The sequence below is a fragment of the Lepidochelys olivacea genome, assembly GCF_965140295.1.
Source record: "Lepidochelys olivacea isolate rLepOli2 genome assembly, chromosome: 24".
Lineage (NCBI taxonomy): Eukaryota > Metazoa > Chordata > Testudines > Cheloniidae > Lepidochelys > Lepidochelys olivacea.
The window spans coordinates 7,259,364-7,280,218 of record NC_140434.1 but is presented as its reverse complement, the minus strand read 5'-3'; the positions used below and the strand labels follow the sequence as shown (position 1 = coordinate 7,280,218).

General features: G+C 52.0%; 1 protein-coding gene across 3 annotated transcripts in view; it reads right to left on the bottom strand.

The window, feature by feature from the left end:
• Positions 1-20,411, bottom strand: part of ADAMTSL4 (ADAMTS like 4) — a 59,996-nt gene extending 39,585 nt beyond the window's left edge. Inside the window, exons 1-3 of one of the 3 annotated variants that reach the window (XM_084614118.1) lie at positions 20,334-20,411; positions 19,415-19,524; positions 3,773-3,921 (exon numbers count right to left, since the gene is read on the bottom strand). In XM_084614118.1, the coding sequence (XP_084470244.1) occupies positions 3,773-3,804 (32 nt within the window). In that variant the 5' untranslated portion in view covers positions 3,805-3,921; positions 19,415-19,524; positions 20,334-20,411. Of the gene's footprint in view, positions 1-3,772; positions 3,922-10,101; positions 10,219-19,414; positions 20,196-20,333 lie in introns of those variants that run through there. The other 2 variants (XM_084614120.1, XM_084614119.1) reach the window with 2 other exon arrangements.
• Between the last annotated feature and the right edge of the window lie 444 nt (positions 20,412-20,855).

Sequence of the window (20,855 nt, the reverse complement as noted above, 5' to 3'; positions counted from 1 at the left end):
AACATTCAAATGAGACGTATTCAAATTAAGACTAAGAATCAAGTTCTGATTCCAGTTACGATTCATTTTAAATGTATTCCAATTAAGATGCAGGATTCAAATTCGATTCATTCAGATTCAAATTAAGATGTGTGGTTTTGATTATAGATTCCTAGCTTCTAAAGCCAGACGGGACCACTTTCGTCTGCCCTCCCACATAACACAGGCCAGAGAACTGCCCTGAATTAAATCCTGTTTGAACTCGAGCGTGTATTTTAGAACAACAGCCAATTTTAAATTGCCACTGCTGGTGAATGCTCCTCCACCCTTGGGAAATGTATTCATGTTCAGATTAAAAATCTGGATTCGGAGTAGATTCAGATTCTAATTCTGATTCAGATTAAAGTCTCAAATTCAGAGCCTCAGACTGACCGCCTGGCGCGCTTATCCCAGCCGAACCCTCCCCTCTTTCCCCTCCGAGGTGCCCCTGTTAGATCTCATTCAGCTTCGGGCAATGGTCTCCGGCAGGGAATTGGTGGCAAAACCCAGTCCCCAGCCGGAAGCTGGGTGCGAGCCAGGAGGACTAAAGATTGCTGGTCTTTTCAAGCGCTGTCGACACAGATGAACTCTCTCGCGCTCTGTGTTTATTATTGTTTCCCCCGCCTTGGACGGGGAGTTGCAGGCGCATCGAGCCATGGTCTGAAAGGTCGGCTTGTTCGAGAGAGCTCCTGGGAGCTGCTCCACCACCTCGGCAGGGTTGGAATTAAGTAGCCGCGGCCCTTGGCCCTGACCTCCCCTGGAGAGGGCGCCTTCTTCAGTGTCTCATCTGCTCCCAGCCTGAGAAGCACCCCAGGCCAACGTGGAGCCGAGATCTCTGCGTCTCAGAGCCCGAGCAGCAAACCATTCAAGGGTCCCAAATGGCTGATGATGTGGTATCACGACATGCCTCCCTTCGTGCTCTGACTCCTGGTCCCATAGCAGGACTCCCACTAGAAAGTCAACGCCAGAACATTTCCCATGCACCTCCACTCCGCACTCAGGCACCAGCCCTTCTGCCGCTGCTCACACGATCCTGCAATCCGGCTGCTCCTGGGTTAAACAGCTCAGGATGGTAGCGCAGGGTCTAAGGAGAACTCATCCCATGAGCTAGAAGAATCTGATTTACCCCAGTGTAAATGTGATCAGTCAGGCTCAGGGTTGGACAGCGGCTCTCAGAAACTCCCTGGGTCTCATTCTCTGCTGCCCGGCAGCCTGTGCTGTCATTTACACCCATGCAGATTCAGATTCAGCAGAGATCTACTGAGGATCTGGCCCCAGTTCTGCTCGCCATCCTGGCTACAGCTGGGCCCTCTGGGCTGTCAGGGCAAGTTCCACGGCATTTACCAGGAACGCGAAGGGAGCTAGAGGCGAAGGAATGCAGCCAGGGAAGGACACAGCCCAAGCTAGGAGGCCAGCGGACACTTTCTGGGTCACCATCTCAGCACCAGGAGACATTGTGGAGCCGACCAGCCCAGCTTGAGCAGCATCAGACCACACGGGCCAGGTGCTGAGCATGGAGTTCGCCAGCAAACAGGTCCCCGCATGCAGTGTGGCGCTCAATCTCAGCCCGACACGGAGCATGGGATGCTCGGCGTCGCAGTTTCCCGTGGGCTCTAGTTTAATCTGCGGCCCCTCCACGGGCCCCTTAGCTCCAAGCGATGCCAGAGGCACGGCTGCCCATTTCATCTCGCAGGGACGTGCGTCGTGCTGGGCACCGGGGGCTCGGGGCTGCGTCCCAGCAGGGAAGTTCCCACATCCCTGAGGCAGAAGTGAGCTGAATTTGCTTCACCCCCACGCTGGTAGCTGGTGGTCCCTTTTTTGGTGCATTTTGTGCCCTTGTCACGGCAACGATGCGACTACATTGGTGCGGGCCGGTCTCCTTTCCCGTCCCCGTCCCCGTCCCGTTCTAGAACTGGTCAGCAGCAAAATCAAAGCTTGGATCTGCAGCACGGTCTTACGCTATAGCAGCAACTCCACTAGCTAGCAACAACAGCAGGCTTTTATCCTTTAGCTGCACCAGCCCCCAGAGGGAGAGATGGGGGCACGTACCCAGTCTTTTAGGCTGCCCCTATATAATAGGACACTAACTGTTTGCCAAGCCACTGCCTTGGCCTCACTTCCAACCCCCTCATAAAACTCACTCCTGCAAACCTTACAAGAAGTGAGATTTAAAGGGAAGCCACCACCATGTGTCCATGCCCTAGAGCCAATCCAGAGCCCCAGGGACTGGCGGATCTGTTGTGATTTCAGTGGGCTTTGGATCTAAGTGGCCACATGAGCCTATTAATCCTCCCTGATCTTTACCTTCTTCCCTTCACCCTGGTTTTTGGTCTGTTTATGACCCTTGCATTATGCTCCGTGGGACCAGGACTGAACCAGAGGCATTTAGCACCCGGCAGGCTTGTGTGTCCAATCAATGTTGTAAAATTCCCTGTGAACACCTAGGATCCCTGCCTTGCAGACCCAGCCAGCTGGGAGCATCTTTCTGTTCTTGGGGGGGAACGGCCTTAACAGGGGGCGGACCCACATTTGTCATGTCTCAAAGACCCTCGGTCTGGCTGGCTCAGCTGACAAGTAAAAGGACGGGCTTTCTACCCACCATCCCCACACCTTCCCCCAGGCTCGTAAGAATCACGCCACGTTCTGTGTGGTTTACGCGCCATCCCGCACGTAACCCTGACCTGGAGGGGCTGAGACAGAACTGAACCCACCTGATCCTGAAGCTGGGCTGGGCTAATGGTAACAGACAGAGGCCAGCTCCCTTCCCCAGAGCTGAGATGGCTCTGGGGGGCTAGCAAGATAAATATTAATCTGTGTCACTAAAGGAGCTCTGGTTCTACATGTGCTCACACACGTGTGCACACACTCGCACGCCAATGTCTGGATAAGAAGGGGCCATCAGTTGTCACTTTTCTGACCACGGCCACCCAGTAATGCCCAGGAAGTAGGAGCTGGGGCGCGGTGAGGGAGAAGAGAGGAGTTGCCCCAGCAGATCAGACTGTCGGCTCGTCACGTCTGGCATCCCTGCCTCCGGCAATGGCCGAGACCTGATGCTCCAAACAAAGGAAATAAAAAACATTCCACACTGCACCTGGCTGACTGTGCAGCGTGGAACGTGGGGTGGTGAGGAAGGAGGGAATTCCCTCCTGACCCCAGCAGGTGGTCACTTGCCACCCTGAAGCCTGAGATCTGATTAACCATGTTACCTGAGCTCGCATGGCTTACATGCATGGGCCAGTGAATGGGACACGGGCTGGGAGGCAGAGAGCACAGGAGGAGGGATGGTCTAGTGATTAGGACAGTAGCATGGGATTTGGGTTGGCTGGGCTGGACTGCCTGCTCTGACACAGCCTCTCTGTGTGACCTTGGGCAAGTCCCTTAGCTGCTCTGTGCCGCAGTTTCCCATCTGTACAGTGGGGATAGTAGTACCGCCCTGCCTCTGGGGGATTGTGAGATAAACGCATTGCAGACTGTGAGTTGCTCAGAGAGATTATTTCTGGCTCTGCCCTTGACTCACTTGGTGTGCTTGAGCAAAGTGCTGTCCCTCTAGCTGTAAAGTGAGGGATGACGGTGGCTGGACCCCTATGGACACAGTAAGCCATATAAATAAACTGAGCAGGGGTTGGCTCTACTGCCTGCAGCAGTGAGTTCCACAGATTGACTGAAGTCCCTGTGCATTGGATTCCAGGTCTTTCTCTTTCCCACTTCACAACATCTAAACCTACAGAGAAGCCCAGGGACTATACCTCCTTACCTGCTGATCCAGCCTCCATGCACAGATCCCATCCTGCCTCAGTTCCTTCCTTTGAAGTGGAAGCTCCTTGCTTTACTTCTTCAAATGACCTCCTCTTCTTCTCAGCATCTGGGCTGTCCTGAGAGTCTTTTTAAGGCGTCCTTGCCTCCCTGCGTAAAAATAGTAAGAGACAAAAGTCAATTGTTACATAAACCCTTTACCTCCACCTTAAATATTGACGGCACGTCCAGGCAATTCTGGTTTTAAGGGTGGCTCTGTTCTTAAACCTAACACTGAATCCCTTAGGGACATTTCATAATCAAAGAACCAGCTGCATGGGAGAAGCATCATTGCAAATGTGGCTCTCTGCTGGAAAGAACTGGGAACTGCTCGCTGTGTGTCTTAGACGCCACACTGCAGTGAGGATTCTCCATTAGCTCAGGTGGCAGAGGCCTGTGCTTTCAGAGAAGGAGGATGGGATTGTTGTGAGGTTCCCAGCCATCTCAGATGCAGCATTGCCAGCCCCCAAGCATTCAAACACCAGGAGACAGGCCTTCAAAAAATCACGAGATTGAAACAAAATAATGAACTCGGGGATCTTGTTATTTCCTTTCTGGGTTTAGAGCCTTTGTTGGGGGGGGTCACATGTTCCAGCTTTTCTCTCCAACTGTGCAGGTTAGGAAATGTCTTTTCTTATTGAAATACAAGCTGAGAGCTCATCATCACCTGACTCCAGGAGCTGGGGCTTTGAGGAAAACGACAAATCTCGCGAGACTCCCAGTAAAATCCCAAGAACTGGTGCCCCGCCAGTGGCGGCTGTGATTCTCAGAGGGAACGCGTCTATCCATTGTCACGCCTCTTAGCACAGCGGGGGTCGCTCAGTGCAGCTGCCCCTCGTGGAGGGAGGGTTTCAATGGGACGGGTGCTTACAAAGCGTGGGATTTTCACAGGAACCTATAGGAATCAATGCCCAAATCCTACTGAAGTGAGAGTTAGGCACCGGACTCCCTTAATCTCCTTTGGAATTCCACGCCTAAATTGCCATCAGTGAGTACGGTGACCCATGCCTCAGGGGCGGAGAGGCATCACCAGGATAAAGCGGAGACCAGGCTAGATCCCAGGGACGACTTCCAGACTGTGAGATCTCTGAGACGGCAGAACGGCTCGCCTGAGGAACACTGAACAGCAGCTGGGAAATATCTTCCACAAGGGTCACTCCAGGGTGCAGGCCCCCTGGCAGACTGGATGGGACGGGCTCATCCCATCTCAAACATGGGCTTTATTGAGACACCTCCGGAGGATCCAAGCCCAGGCTGGGGCGGGCAGGTCTCCTGGGGACGGGATCAGCTTCTGCCCTACCCCGGCTCAAGAACAGCTGCTTGTGGATCGGTTGCCTCTTGTCAACGTCCCACAAGGTCATCAGAAAGGGGGGCCAGGGGCTAAGGTCTCGTGTGCAGTCTCCATGGGCCAGTTCAGCCCTCGGGCTTTCCACTGAGGCCACTAGACTGGGGGGCAATTAACAGCCACCCTCACCAGCATTCGTCTCCCCGGGAACTGGACCCACCCGACCTGTTCGAGAACAAGGGCACCTGACTGTCCCTCCTGCTGGCTACTGCTGCTCTGGGCTGGTGTCGAACAGGTAACCTAGGGAGATGGGCACTGCAGCCCCTTCTCAACCCACTGAGCCACCCAGCCCCTGCCCCAGAGCCAGGGCCCGTCAGGACCGTGTTATACAGAGGGGAGGTCCAAACCAAAGTCAGGGCTGCTGCTCTCCCAGATGGTCCCATCCAGGGAGGTACCGGGCAGTGCAACACACAAGCTCGGCTCTCCCACCAGCCTTTGAAATAAGGACTTTCTCTTAGATCGAAGTTCAGCACAACCCTGAGACTTTGCCCCCTGGTTCTACCCAGAGCAATTGCCAGGAGAATCCCCGCTGTGTCAGGATCCTGGGGGAAAGCCTGGCCCTGGCCCCTCGAGGCAGGACGCTGTCAGCCCGGGCTGGAGGCTTCTTTCTTGGCCTGTGTGTTTTGTGGAAGGAATCTGGGCGGCTGGCAACACGCTGCAGCCAGTGGGACAAAGTCGGTCACCGCACAGCGGGAGCCAGCAGCCCAGAGCAAGCCGAGATGTCCACAGGCGGAGGTGCGCGCACCCCCCCCCACATACACAACCCCCCCCACACACACACTGCACACGCAGACCCACTTCTGCTTCCATGCACAGAGCTGCGTACCCAGCCCAGAGACACAGCGCGCGTGGACACCCCGCCTTGTACGCTCTGCGCCCCATGTCACCATTCCCACCCCCCCGTGCAGAGTGGGGGGCTCTGGCGCTCGCCAGGCAGGACGGCAGCTTGCACGCCCCCAGAGTTCCCGTCCCTGCAGGGCCGAGGCCCCGTCCCCCGGCTGCGGGGGAGGATGGCTGCGCACTGTTCAACTGTCCTGATAAAGAATTCCCCCTGCAAAGCCTGAACAGTTCCTTCCTCCGCTTGGGGCCATTGCTCCTTACGCAGGCTAATTCCATCCTTCCTTTAGATGGCTCCCTGGGCGGCATTTATAAGCTTTGATCACTTCCCCGGAGACTCCAGCGTTCTCAGGACTAGGAGTTTAACCCCTTCCATCCCTCCTGTTAGGTTTCACCACCCAGCCTTGAAATCATCTTCCATCACCTTGGGCTGAGGAGCTCCAGATGGGCTGGCACTGGGACTACCTGCCCCCCCCCCCCCCGCTTCCATATGACCCCCCTCTGCACCCATCCGGGAAGAGCACGTCTCCGAGTCAGTCCCTGGAGCACTTCCTGATAAGCTCTGCTCTGTTTACATGGCTGCGCCACTGAAGCCAATAGGGTCCCGCTGGATTTCGCCCGGGGTCAGGGAGATCAGAACCGATCCCCACTAGATCTCGGGTGCACTGTGTCCAGGGCCCTGTCCCCCTGCGCCTGTCCTCTGGCTGAGCGGTTGTGCATTCCTCAGCACCGGATGCAGACTCGGGGCCCCATCCTGATTTCAGCGGCACTAGTGTAACACCACTGTCGCCCACGGGACTCGGGCGCGGGAGGGTGGGGTCAGGCCCTGGATTGCAGGTGAACCAACTCCTCCCTCTAGTGATGGTTGAGAGAGACAAGGTGGGGGAGGTAATATCCTTTATTGCAGTGGTTCTCAACCAGGGGTTCAGGGGCCCCTGGGGGGCCACGAGCAGGTGTCAGGGGGGCCGCCAAGCAGGGCCAGGATTAGATTTGCTGGGGCCCAGGGCCGAAAGCTGAAGCCGCCACCCAGGGCTGAAGCCGAAGATTGAGCAACTTAACTTCACGGAGCCCGAGGAGACATGGGGCCCCAGGCAATTGCCCTGCTTGCTACCCCCTAATGCTGGCCCTGGCTTTTATGTACAGTTGTTGTGGCAGAGATGAGCAGTGGAGTTTTTAATAGTATCTTGGGGGACCCTCAGAGAGAATAATGTTGAGAACCTCGGCTTCATTGGACCAACGTCTGTTGGTGAGAGAGAGAAACGTTCGGGTTGAAGAAGATGAGAGTTTGTCTCTTTCACCATCAGAAGCTGGATCCAAACAAAGATATCTCCTCACCCACCTCGTCTCTCTCATATCCCGGGACCGGCACTGCAGACAACCGTCGGCTGTTGTCGCATGGTGGCACCTAGATGCCCCTCGCGCTGAGCACTGCATGAACAGAGCAAGAGACAGTCCCTGCCCCGACGAGGACCAGACCAGGCAGGCTCTTATCTTGCATCTCAATTGCTGCAACCTTCTCCTCTCTGGCCCGGACAGATACAGTCTGGCCTCGCTCAGAGCCATTCACGAGGCTGTTGCAAAGACGGTTTTCCTAGCCCGTCGCTTGGCCCTACTCTGCATCCCTCCACTGGCTGCCTCTTCTCCATCGCATCAAAGGTCGGCTACTTGCCTTCACTTTCAGGGCCCTTCCCGGCCTGGCCCCTCCCTCCCTAGCATCTCTCCCGTGCCCTCGAGATGTCGACCCACGATCCCAGCCTCTTTCGCCCACGTGATGCGCAGGCAAATGAGCCCCTTTGTCCTTCCTCCCCTGCTGCTCCTCACGCCGACGGGGAAGCTCCCTGTCAACATCCACAAAATTATCTGCTTCTAAACCCTCTTAAAACGCTACTTAACCAGGGTGACTCCAAAGCACCCGAGACTAGCCAGGCTGCTGCTGTGCCATCCCCACCGGCCGCCACACTGACCACAATCGTCTCGTCGTTTCCCTGTGCTCGCCCACCCGGCTGGCTGTCCCCAGCCATTGCAAGCTCCTTGGGGCAGAGACTGGCTTTTTGTCCTGCGTGTGGTTCTTCCTCTCTGTTTTTTTTTTGGGGTGGGGGGGCGGTGCGGTTCTGGAAGGACTGAAAAAGTGGTGGGGGGGACAAGTTTGCTTCAGCCGGCCCTCCATTATGGTGGAGGCGGGGCCAGGCCAAATCTGAATGAGTGGCGTTGCAACCTGGTGCATGAGGTCACAATGCCACATAAATTTGGCCCAGCCACCCCTATGTGGCTAAGCAAAGGGGCTTTGCTGGGATGCCACCTGGCTGTGGTCAGGGGCCAAGGAGGGGGACCTGCCCCCCTCCTCCGTTGCACCCCGCTGAGTTCAGGTTCTCAGAAGTAGGAGGACGATGGTCCTTTGGCTTCCCATCTCTAGCACCCAGGGGTGCAAGGGAATTCAGAATCCAGCCCCATTAGACAATTTCTCTTCCTGGGTCTTGTGCTGTTATGTTTAGGTTCCCAAAATGACGAGGGGAGGGGGAGGGGGGAGTGCAACTGTTTCCATAACAACCACAAATGTTTTTGTTGCTTTTAAAAATAAACCCCATGGTCACATTTCTATTTGCATTCAACTCCCTATTTAAAAAGTCATCCATGTAAATCCACGCCCCAAACGTGGGGCTGACACTCCACATCGCTGGCTTAGATTCTGCAGTCAGTTACTCTCGGGTAAAATCAGACCAGCTCCCCTCGGCCTCTGGCCATTTCACTGCAAAAACAAGGTGCGTTTTTATATTGAGCTGGCTGGGAATTTTGAGACAAAACAATTTTTTTGTTGAAAAATGTTGATTCACCAAAACCGAACCTGTCTGCAGGAAAAGGTCCATTTCCACCAATTTCCTGACATGAAAAACACTTGGGGAAAAGTTTCAAAATCTCTCATTTTGCTGCTCTTGGAACCCAAATTTGGGGTTTGGTGGTTCGAAATGTAACTTAATTTATACTAAAGAAAGGTTAAAAAGGGCCCAAATTGAAATTAAATTTTTCAATCGACACAAACCAAAAATGTTTTCAGTTTGTAAACATTGTTGCAATTCCGATGTCTCATCCGGAGTTTGGCTGGGAATATTTTAAAACACTCATGACACAGAGCTAGCTGTCTCAGTGTACAATCCTAGCAGAGACAGGGCTCAGGGGTTTTTACCTGCATGTAGCTAGCCCAGGTAAACTCCAGATGGGGAGTATATTATTGAGCCTGATTAGCTCCATCAGGATAAAACCATTCCTGCCCTGTCCACTAGGATCTTATACCAAGATCCTATCTTGAGATAAACCACAGCTTCCTGTCATGAAGACAAGAGCCTGATTCCCATTTACAACACTCTGGCAGAGCAAGAGGGCCTTAAAGTGGGCATGAATTACAGTTACACTTAGTCCCTGGCTGTTAATTAGCACTTTCCATTGGTAGATTTCAAAGCGCTTTACCAGGGAGGTGGCGATGATGATCCCCGTTTTACAGATGGGGAAACTGAGGCACAGAGCCATGGTCACCCAGCAGGCCGGTGGCCGAGGTGGAAATCGAACCCACATGTCTATCCACGAGGCCACACTGCCTCCCTTGATACCTCAACAGTGGGCCTTAGTGAAAGTTAGGCTCTCTTAACTTTAAGGTGGTTGTGCTAGATGTGAGATTTTGGCTCTGTCCCCTGTTGGCCAACCAGCCCCTAATCCACGCTCTGGTATTTTTATCTAGTTGGGATGTCTCCAGCTCCTTGTTATGTGGCACTCGCTCAGATGGCCAAGTAGGATCTAAATACGCCACGCCCGCTGCATTCCCCTTTAGCTTCCCAAATCGGTCGTGACCAAGCGGGCGATTAGAAATAGCACCATCTCTCCAGGGTGTGGGAGGGTTCACCAAGCCACGGCCAGGCAGCAGGACAACTGCTCAGCCAAGGCACATCTCTTGGTGAGAGGGAATAGACCGGAAGTGTCCTGAACCCGACCCCAGTGATCTGTCCACTAAGCCACATGACCTTCCTGTACACTGCTTGAGAATCAGGCCTCACTGACTGATGATTGTGCCAAGGCTGGCAGAACTAACTCCCTGGCATTGCAAATTAGTCACCGCTCACCCTGCCAGCTCTCTGATCAGCCCGACCTCTGCCAGGAACTCCCAAGCCCGGCGCAATCCACTCCAGAACCTTGGACTTCAAAGGCCCGTGTCTATCACATCGCCTGAGCAGATGCTGCTGTGGAGAAGGAGGACAATGCGTTTAGCCTCAGGAAGCATCTCCCCAGCCTGCCTGTAATCCCTACCCGCGTCGTTCCTTCTCAGCCTAGCCTAACCTTGCAAATATCCATGGGATCAGAGTATGGCATGGTGAGATCGATTCCTCACGGCAGTGAGCACTGCCATCCCAGTGGGCCTGGGGGGTCAACGCCTGAATGGGGAGCTCAGGGGCTCATTGCCTCCCCTCCTGAGACAGTTCTCTCTGGGGTAGGACTGAGCCACACTGCAGATCAGGCCTACACGGACGCAGCCCCTGTCCTTTGAAGACACAGAGCTCTCCAGCACCGTCAATCCAGCAGCCGTCACCACCACTCAGGCCGACCAGGCCTAATCTCCAAGATAGCTGAGCCACCACAACGTCTGGGAACCAGGGGACATTAAAAGACTCCTCTGATGGGAGCCCCCTAGTTCCGGCAGCACCTAATCCCCAGGGCTAGAGCTCCAGGGGCCTGCAATGCTGAGGATACAGTTAAGCAGGGGGTCTGACGGGATGATCTAATGGCTCTTACAGATCTTAAGGTCTATGACTCTATGAACCTGCCAGTTCAGCTAAGAATCAAGAGGGAGACAATCCCTCCTCAAGGTTTCAGAGGAGATTATGCAAAGGACGGAAAGAAGCCCGGAGACTTCTCGCAGCGGGTTTTTGTCTGTGGGGAACACAATTAGTGCTAATCACTTTGGAACCAGATCTCTGGGCTTGAAGCCATGATCATGTCTGTCCCCGGCCACCCCTCCACCGAGCTAATGCCGTAAGGGGCTGGGGGAGCGGAGGGCGGGCCTGCTGAGGCCAATCGGAAAAGTGAAGGTAGTTGGGAATCAGATCACGTTGTAAGTGATGTTTCACCTGTTACGTCATCAGATACCACCCAACAGGAGTCGCCCATGGGCCCTCTGATCTGGCCCTGGATTTAAGGGCAAGGCAGAGAAAGGTATCCTGCCTGCCTCTCCTCCTATGTCCTCCCTAGCACATTATTTAACCACTTCTTAGCTCTCAGTGCTTAGCGCTTACAGCACTTTTCAGACATGAACTAACTAACCCTCCCAAAGGCCTCCGTGAACAAGGACAGCATTATCCTCCCCATCGCACAGAAGGGGAAACTGAGGCAGGGCGTTGCAGTGACTCACTCAGGGAATCCTTGTCAGAGCTGGGATGAGAACCTCGCTCTTCTCAGACCATACAGTGACTCTCCCCACAATCTGAACTGTCCTTCGAGCTACGAGAAACCCTCATAGCTGCACTTGTCAGCTGGTCGGTGCTGGAATGCCAGCTGCTAAACTTTCACCAGAACTTGTTAAATATGAGGACACGATATTATAAAGGGGCTGTATAGGAATGACAATGGGAGCTTCTTATTTGCGCCATCACTCGCCACAGGAATAAACAGGAGTCAAAAGGCCAGGACTTAGCAATCTGTGTCCAGTTCGGCTTTCATCCCTGATGCTATTGGGGTATTTAATATTTTGCTCACTTTTGACTGTAAAACCAGACTGGTCAATTTCACTTCATGTTTTTAGTCAGTTTCACTTTCTGGTTCTCATAGGTCAAGGCAAGTTTATTGTGTTTGGGTCTCTGGTTCCACAGAAAAATTAAAGAAAAAGTGTGACACATGCTAGCCCCATCTCTTACTGCACTACTGCAAAGGGACCAGGCGCCATGGTGATGAGCCTGGTATAGGAACCTTTCTAGGATAGAACACAATTTTTGAGATTATAATAATATTTCCTATTCCAGACCCTTTGAAAATCCCACCCTAACCCTAAATTGGCGATCTAAACTACCAGATGCTTCCTCTTTCAACTAGAAAGCTGGAAAATTTGGAACCCGATCTGAACGTGCATTTCACACGCCCCAAAATTTGAGATGTGGGATTTTGCATTTGGTTTGTTATAGTAAGAGAGCCAACCATGAAATCCAGATTCCAAAACACACCAGGGCTTGGAAGAGTTTCTCTGGGTGGGGCCCAGATCTGGGTTATGAACTGAATCCAAACCCCCATTGTTAAAGAAACAGCCCTGCTCGGTTTTGTTCAGATTCAAGAGCACAAAGTTCCTGATAACCTCATACGAGCCACCAGTCGTTTGCAGCAGGGAGGTGGGGGAAGGGAGGGGGCAAAGGGGAAAAAAATATGCTAGAGGAATTAAGTGTCCGGGGAAAGCAGAAAGCTAAGACAGATGTTTTCACACAGAAAACAGGAGGTGATTTGCAGATAAAGTTGGATGCTGTGAGCTAACTGTCTAGCAAGCCATTTTAATAACACACAAAAAACAATGAATAAAACGAATGCTGAATGCCAAGACAGCTGATGCCTAGTGGAAAAAACTTTCAGGAACACTCTGTATGGAAAAGATCCTGCCTTCACTCCTTTTATTGATCTCTATTATTAAGGGATTTGAGAACTTTTGCATGAGAACTCAGGAATTTGGCTCCAAAGCCTATAAATTCCCTACCTGAAGTTATAACATCAGAGTCATTTCTGTGGCAGCCAGCTACAGGACTGCCAACTGCAAGCATCCTAAAATCACTCTTCAGGCCCTCCAAAATCATCAGATGGGCTTAAAATAACGAGATTTAAAAATAATAATGCATTTTGAGTTCTTTTTATTTGCTTTCTGGGTTTTGAGCCTTCCGGACACGAGCTTTTATCTGCCACTGTGAGGGCTAGAAACCTTCTTTTTCTTTTAAACTGAAGGTGAGATTTTTGTACTGTCAAAGGATTCCAGGAGCTGGGGCTTTATGGAAAGAAACACCAGCTATCACGATAAAATGCCAAGAGCTGGCAACACTACAACGGTGAAATGAGAAACATGATGTCAGGAGGGAGAAAGGGAGCCCCAGAGAACAGCAAAAACCCCATTTTCAGGCAAATAGTCCTGACAGTAATAAAGAAAAAGGGAGAGGAAAACCCCATATTATAACTAGCCAGCTCAAAACAGGACTGTTTGCCTGTAGCCATTTCCCACACAGCATCATAGCTTTTCTGCCCCTTTCTCACTGGACAAGCTGTTTCATATTCCCTAGTAACGAATATCTGGACAAGAGCAGTGGTTCGGTCCTTAAACAAAAGCCAGGTCATCACAATAAAATGGAGATCCATGATCTTTGCAAAGAGCGAGGGGACCCTAAGAGGGGAAGAAGAGTGGTTCTAAGCCATCTCCCTCCTCCCCTGATCTTCGGTCTGACTCAGGGCTGGGCCAACCCATGCCACAACTTAGAGCAGCCTAAGGGCTGCTCTGAGCCACACGCCCCCTAAGGATCTTTACACCAGCTAAGGACTGCCGGAGTGCTTTGTATTACGGCTCCACCTCCTCTCTCCATCGGCCCCCTGCCGAGACTATGGTCAGCATAGAACTGACCAATTGGATGGGAGACTGATGAAAAGGGGGTGTAGCTTGGGACCAAAACCCAGTCCCAGCTCTTTTTGCCTGGCCTGTCCCATCACATATAAGGGGCCTGAGTGTCTTTGAAAAGAGACTTTCTCCTCTGTGGGATTTTCAAACCACAGCAACATCTGACAGTAAAACAGCAGGGTCCGAAGTAGCAGGACCGCCACTTAGCACATCGGCAGCCCATTCCAGGGAGGAGGCATTTCATCTACCAGGAATGACTAGAGGCAGCCCGGGACTGACACCTCAAACGCCCTGGGACTTTGAGGGGTTAAGGGAACCCAGTTTTGCAGCCTGAGCTTTATAGCCCATCCTCCACTCCTCCCCATTGACTCAGGGAGGCATTTTCCCCATCTGGTGATAACACATCACAGAAGTTCAAAGCCAAATTTCCAGAGGGGGCCTTGGATTTTTAGTGCCTCAAAGGTACTGAGCACCCACCACACCAATCAGAGTCAACAGGAACTGGGCCTCTCCAGCATCCTGTAGCCTGTCTCACGTTGGGCCCCCCAAATCACTAGTTACTTTGGCCCTGATTCAGCAAAACACCTGAGTACCATTTATCAAAGCGCTTAAACACAGGCTTAGCCCAACGGGGATAGACTTGAGGACAAGCGTAAGTATCACAGGCTCTAAGGCCCAGCTCTTCAAAGGGATTTCGGCTCTTGACGGCCACCGATTTCCCTTCCATCGATTGATCTGGGCCTGAATAACCTGCCTAAGGGCAGACGTTAAGTGTCAGGTCTAGGACTAGGCCCCAGATCCTCCGGATTGCCACACCGCCTCCCTGGAGACCCGGACCTGTTCCAATTCATTACACTCACATATGTTCCTTAATACTATGACGTACTCTTTTCTTGGAGATACACTGGAAAAGGAGGCAAATCGCTGGGAAATAAAGCAGAGACACGGAGACAAGAGGAAACGAAGAGCCAACATCAGGAGAACGCTCCCGCTTGGAGCCAAACTGCTCCGCTTAGTTCAGTCCCATTAAAAGTCCGTGCCTTCCTTTGGTTGCACATCTGCTTTACAAGGCTCCTCAACACCAGCGTCCAAGCGCTGCTCACGTTTTGGAACACAAGAACAGATTGCGTCTTCCTAAAGCTCAAGAGTTTCAGATGAGCTCAGCGTGGGGGGCGGGTTGCCAACATCTTTGCAAAATCTCACCATGGGAGCTGCTGGGTGCTGAGTGCTTTGGAGAATCTAGCCCCAATCAGGGGTGCACTGCTGATCCCCTGGAAATCTGGCCCTGCGTTCTTGGGAGAATCTAGCCTTTCATATTAACAACCTCACCATCTGCATTAAATCAGAGATCAGCCAACCCCGATCCTGCAATCAGATCTGGGTGCAGGAGTCCGCCTGCATGGATGTCATTGCAGCTGCAGGCCCACAGCCAGGATCACACACTGCTGCTGAAAGCACCTGTAACTAGATGTACCAAGTAACGAATCAGCTTCCATCCACCGAATCAGCTTCCATCCACCGGGGGACAAGGGCCGGTCAAGCAGAACATGCTGCAAACTGGTGCAAATCAGCATCCGTGGCAGAAACGTCACTACCAGAGCTGAGTGGGAAATGGGGATTTTTACCCCCCCATGAAACATTTCTACCAAATTTTCCAGGTTTTCCCTCACAAACTGGATTTCAGCATGATTTCTCTTGGTCATAAAGTCCAGCAGCTCTGTTTTAAGTGTTTGCAGAATGAGGGCCTAAGGGTACATCCACACTGCAAAACAAAAGCCACGTCAGCGAGTCCCAGAGCCTGGGTCAACTCAATCCCCCCCTTTCTGGGTTTCAGAGCCCCAACTCCAGCCTGAGCGGGAACACTTAACATTGCAATGTTTAGCCCTGTGAACCCCAGACAATTGATACTCTGATACTTGCTGCCACAGGGTTTTTTCTGCAGTGTAGACGTACCCTCGGTCGTCTATTATCCCTTCTCAAGAGGGCGGTCAACTGAACATTCTGAAGCCTGGTTCACACCTAGCTGTTGTCCTGGTATAAAAGTGCCTGATGCTGAGATAGTTTATTGCCCCTTCCTGTAAGCCCCTTTCTATAACGAGGGGACGCTTGTACCGCTGTACTATCTCTGGCTGAGTACACTTTTGTAGAGAGACAAGCCAGCTTGTTAGCAGGGGTGGCGGCTCCTGCAAGGGAAAGCTACCAGAGCATCGCCAGTGTGCATAGGGAAAAATCCAGTGCTGGCCATGAACCCATATGGTTCTTCTGTCTCTACTTTCTTTGATTCCCATGGATAGAGGTGTGAAAAGGAAGCGTCTAAACGTGACATTTAGGCTCGCTGCGCACTTACTCCAATCAAAGGGATAAATATGGCAGGGAAATGCTACTTGCAGCTCATCTAATGACGTCTCGGGCACCATCTCTTATGTGTTGGGATGGTGCCCAGCACAAAGGGTGGTGCTCCAGAATACACAGAATAATCCAGGTGCATGGAACCATCAATTAGGAGGGATTTTATACTACAGCAAAGTCATAACACACACACACACACCCTGCCCTGTCACAGGCATGGATTGCAATCTGAACATTGCAGGGCACTGAAATAGCTTTGGCTTTCCATTCTCTTCCACTAGAAACAGAGTTTGTTCCGTTCCAGGCCGCAATTAGCAAATGCCACTGCACATTATTTTGGGGACCGCTCAAAGCTTCTGGGGCTGCTCCTGACCTTAGATTACAGGAGATCAGGCTAGATATGAGGTTTAGTCTCTAGTACTCCGTGCTGGTTCTAAACTGACTCGGACCGAGGATTTGGGGGCTTGGGGGCAGGATTTAGGGTTAATGCGTGGGCAGGGGTTAATGCTGGTATTACCACTCAAATATACACCTCCTCTAAGCGTACAATATATCCCCATATCCTTGTTAAATAATACTTTGCTCTTATAGATCACCTTTCATTGGAGGAGGTCAAAACCTTTCACAGATAGCCAGGATCTGAACTCCCCACTCAGGCAAACTTCCCATGGGAGCCCGTGAGACCCTAACCAGTTATATTTCACAACTCCCCTGTAAAAGCAAGGAATATTCTCCCCTTAGGAAGACAGAGGCACAAACCCTGTAGTGTCAGCTCTCCTAATTTAACTGAGAATCTTGAGCTATTTGATGCTTTTCTTGCAGACCCAGCTGCTGGAGTCATGTGAATATATCAGAATCTCAGGTTCCTGTTTGTTTGGGTTTTTTTTTATAGTACATTACTCGCCCTCATGGTTATGAAAAAAGCTGCAAGTCATGAACATCAAAGTCTCAGAATCCCGAGGCCTTACAGGAAGCCCACAAAATTTATTCTTTTCTTTAGAAATCTCATCATTTCTAAACCAATCTGGTGGATTTTATTTATTTTTTTTTTGCCCGCAAGTGGGGGTGGAGAGATGACTCATCATTTTCAAACACTTGTCATTGGCAATACTGAAGAGCAGGCAAATGACTTGAACAAGGTAACACAATGGAAGAACGGGGAAAAGAACCCAGGTGTCATGACTCCCGGTCCCTGATCTGATGATTAAACAAACTCTCCTCTTCCTCTCCTCTTCCAAATGGGGGGAAGGATAGCTCAGTGGTTTGAGCATTGGCCTGCTAAACCCAGGGTTGTATGAGTTCAATCCTTGAGGGGACCATTTGCAGATCTGGGGCAAAAATTGAGGATTGGTCCTGCTTTGAGCAGGGGGTTGGACAAGATGATCTCCTGAGGTCCCTTCCAACTCTATGATTCTGTGAAAGCTAGCTCTAGAAAGTCTATCCCAGGGGTAGTCAATTATTTTCTTTTGTCAAGTTCCAAACTTCTTGGTCAAGGTATAGCCAAGGTCCAGACTCCAGAGAAAATAATAAAAAAACAGCCAGCAACAATAATGATCATAATAAGCAAATAAAAAGATTTTGGGGGGTCTGTTCAAAAGTGTCTGGAGGTCCCGATGTGGCCCACACTCCACCTTGCTCGAGCTGCTACCACAGTGCATATGCACCGGAGAGAAAGCCCACTAACACATTTATAGTGAAGTCATTTTTTTTCCACCAAGCAACTCCACTCCACACGGGAGCTTCCCAATCAGCACACTGCAATGCAGTGAAACAATCTGGGCCTTTATTCGACACATGGCTCTATAAAGGGAATTTTGCTGGGAGTTGACAGCAGGTGGGTTCCGCTTGCCACCTCCCAGAGGATTACGGCCCGCTAACGTTTTCCCTCGGGGATTAAGCCGTGCCGTGTGAATGAAAACAGAGTCCAGCACACGTACTCCTGGAAGGACTGAGGTTCCAGTCACCCCAGCAGCTGCTGCAATGGGGTGATACGCATCAAGAGGTGGTTTTTAGTCTGTTTGGGAACAGAGTCCTGGGCTGGGTGCGACGGGTTGGCACCAAATTGGGCTGAGGTTGAAGCAATGTGTCCCATAAAAATATGGATCTATCTATCGCAGAGAAAAGACCCAATCCCATGCTTGCACCGAGGACCACCCAGGCTGGCACCGAGGACCAAATGGGAGAGAGGTCATAGGTTTTAACTCTCGAATATATCACGGGAGGGAAGTGCCAGCCAAAAGTGGCTATAGATCAGGGTTAAAAAAACCCAACAGCACTCTCTAGGTTCCTTTATGCGATGCAGGGTCCTTTTATATTTCTCTCAACACAATCCTTTGCCCCTTTAGTGATAACGGCAGAGCTGCCAGTGGCTTCCACTGCCCAGATTCCTCACTGGAGTATCTTAGAAAAAGGAAAACGCAGCCCAGTAAATACCCGGACCCTCAGGGTGGATCTGTGCTGGGCCCAGAAATGGCTAAAGGCCAGAGCTTTGCATGCACCTTTCTCTTCCCCTCTGTAACCCATCCTTGTTTGTAAACATCCCCCTCCCTGCCCCCTTCCCTGAGCCCTTTGAAATGAAAGAATCTGAAGTATTTTTGGATGCCAAAGTGAAACAGTAGAATGGAGCATTTTGCTGTTTGCTACTGCACAGAGAGGCCCAAAATCAATGGGGCAGCCTGGCCATTGACTTCGACAGGGGCTTTGGATCAGGACCAAAGCCTTCAAGTGTGAGAATCACAACTGGGAAGGAGAAAACCGCTGGGGAGGGGGGAGAATTTTTCACTTGCACATTCCATAACAATTTATTTTGAGCTGTTTTCCAGGCAGGGATGGGGCAAAGCTTTGTCTCTGCAAGAAATAAAAGTTAAAACAAACTTGATGGGCGCTGTTTTGTGTGTGTGGCTTGCTAAAGCATTGCCCCGGCTCTCATTGCCACTTCCCAGCCACTGCTTTCAACACACCCCGGTGCACACAAATAAACACATCCTGGTAACTATGTCACACCCACGATGGGCAGAAAAAAGGGGAACTTTAAAAAGTCAGATTGACTTTTTGTTAAGCATCTGGTGTCTGAAATATTATGAACCCCCGCCCCACCCCATTGCTTTTACAACAATCCACCCGGTGGTTCTTTCAGACAGACATCAGTGCAAGGTGAAATATTACGAGCAGATGAAAGCTTCATTTGCAACCAAGGTTGGTACAACAAGACCCATTTTAACACACACACACACAACACAATTTTCTGGCATTTTTCTGGGGAGTAGCAGCTAAAAGATAGTCTCAAAAACCCAACAGGTGTATGACAATTAGCCAGCAGCACACCCAGGCAACAGGTTTCAAACTACAGTGCAACTGACCCAGTTCCAGTGAGTAACAGACAGGGGCCGAATGGAGAAGAGCTGCTTTTCCATGGCAATCCACTTATCTACAGAGAATAATCAACCGGCGTCACTTACCTTCTTTCTGAAGAGCTCCCGAGTCACATCCAGGGGTTGGGGCAAGGGGGCTGCAGACTGGACGTTTAACCCCTTGGCTCTCGGGTTTGTTTTGAGAAAGAAATATGCTCCTGGAGAAATAAGGGGGCGGGGAAGAAGATGAGATAGAGAGAGAGAGAGGTTGTATAGGGATAAATAGATGGGGTGTATGGAGAGTAGAAAGAAAGAAAGAAAGAAAGAAAGAAAGAAAGAAAGAAAGAAAGAAAGAAAGAAAGAAAGAAAGAAAGAAAGAAAGAAACGGGGGAATGGAAGGATAGAAAGAAACGGGGGAATGGAAGGATAGAAAGAAACGGGAGACGGCTATAATATTTTGGGAGGGAAATCCACTAAGTAGCTGGTAACGCCAGATATTTTGCTTGGGCTCAAACAGCTGGGTTCCTTTTCCAAGGCAGAAAACTCGCTTTTCCAGCGTCTACGGATGCCCCCAGTCCAGTACTGGTGATCCGGGGGCGCTGGGCGGTTTGCAAGCCCCTCACCCCACTTCTGGTCTGCGCCCACCTCCCAGTGCAATGCAGGCAGAGGGGTCCAGCGGCCGCTCCGGACCTGGCTGTAACTTTCTTGCTGCCGGATGGGAGCCCCTTTCGCCCCCAAGGGTGGGTGCACCGGGGCCGGCTCACCCCGCCGACCGCTGCCCCGGCTCCCGGTAGCCCTCGCTGCCTGGCTGGTCAGTTCCAGCCGGTCCCCGGGTGCAGCCCCCCGGGCGCGGATCGCAGCAGCGGCCGCCCGGCCAGCCCTGCCTCCTCCTGCCCCTTCTCCGCCTCCTTCCCCATGCATCCCCGGCCGCTCCGCCTCCCCAGCCCGCTTCCCCCCGCCGCCTCCGGCCGCGCTCCCTCCCCTGCGCCCGGGGGCTTGGCTCCCCTGGCCCCCCGCGGCCTCCTACCTCCCCGCACGAAGTTGCTGCCGGCGAGAGGCTCCCAGCGCCTGGCCTGAAAAAGGACGGAAGAGAAAAGCCGAGCCGAGCCGAGCCGAGCCGAGAGACCCCCTCCCCCCCAGAGCAGCAGCCGCTCTGGACTCCCGCCCCCCAATTGCCAGCTGCGATTCACACATTCCGCCTAGCCACCCTCTGACCCCTGCACCCCAGGGGCTGGAAATTCAAAGGCAATAACAATCCCCTCCCCCAAAGTGGGGTGATTATCCCCTCCCGGGAGGGGGGACGGACCGAGGCACGGAGAAGGGAGGGACTTTTGCCCAGGGTGACCACATAGCAAGTGTGAAAAATAGCACCATTTTTTTTCTTGCGGGGGGGGGGGTAGGTATAGTTGCAAGACAAAGCCCCTAATATCGGGGTGTCTCGTCCCCCTATTTTTGCCCAAGCTGGCACAGCAACTCAGCAGCAGCGATCGGAAGGGAACCCAGGTGTCCTGACTCTCAGGCCCCAGCACTAAGCGCTACAGGACCAGGA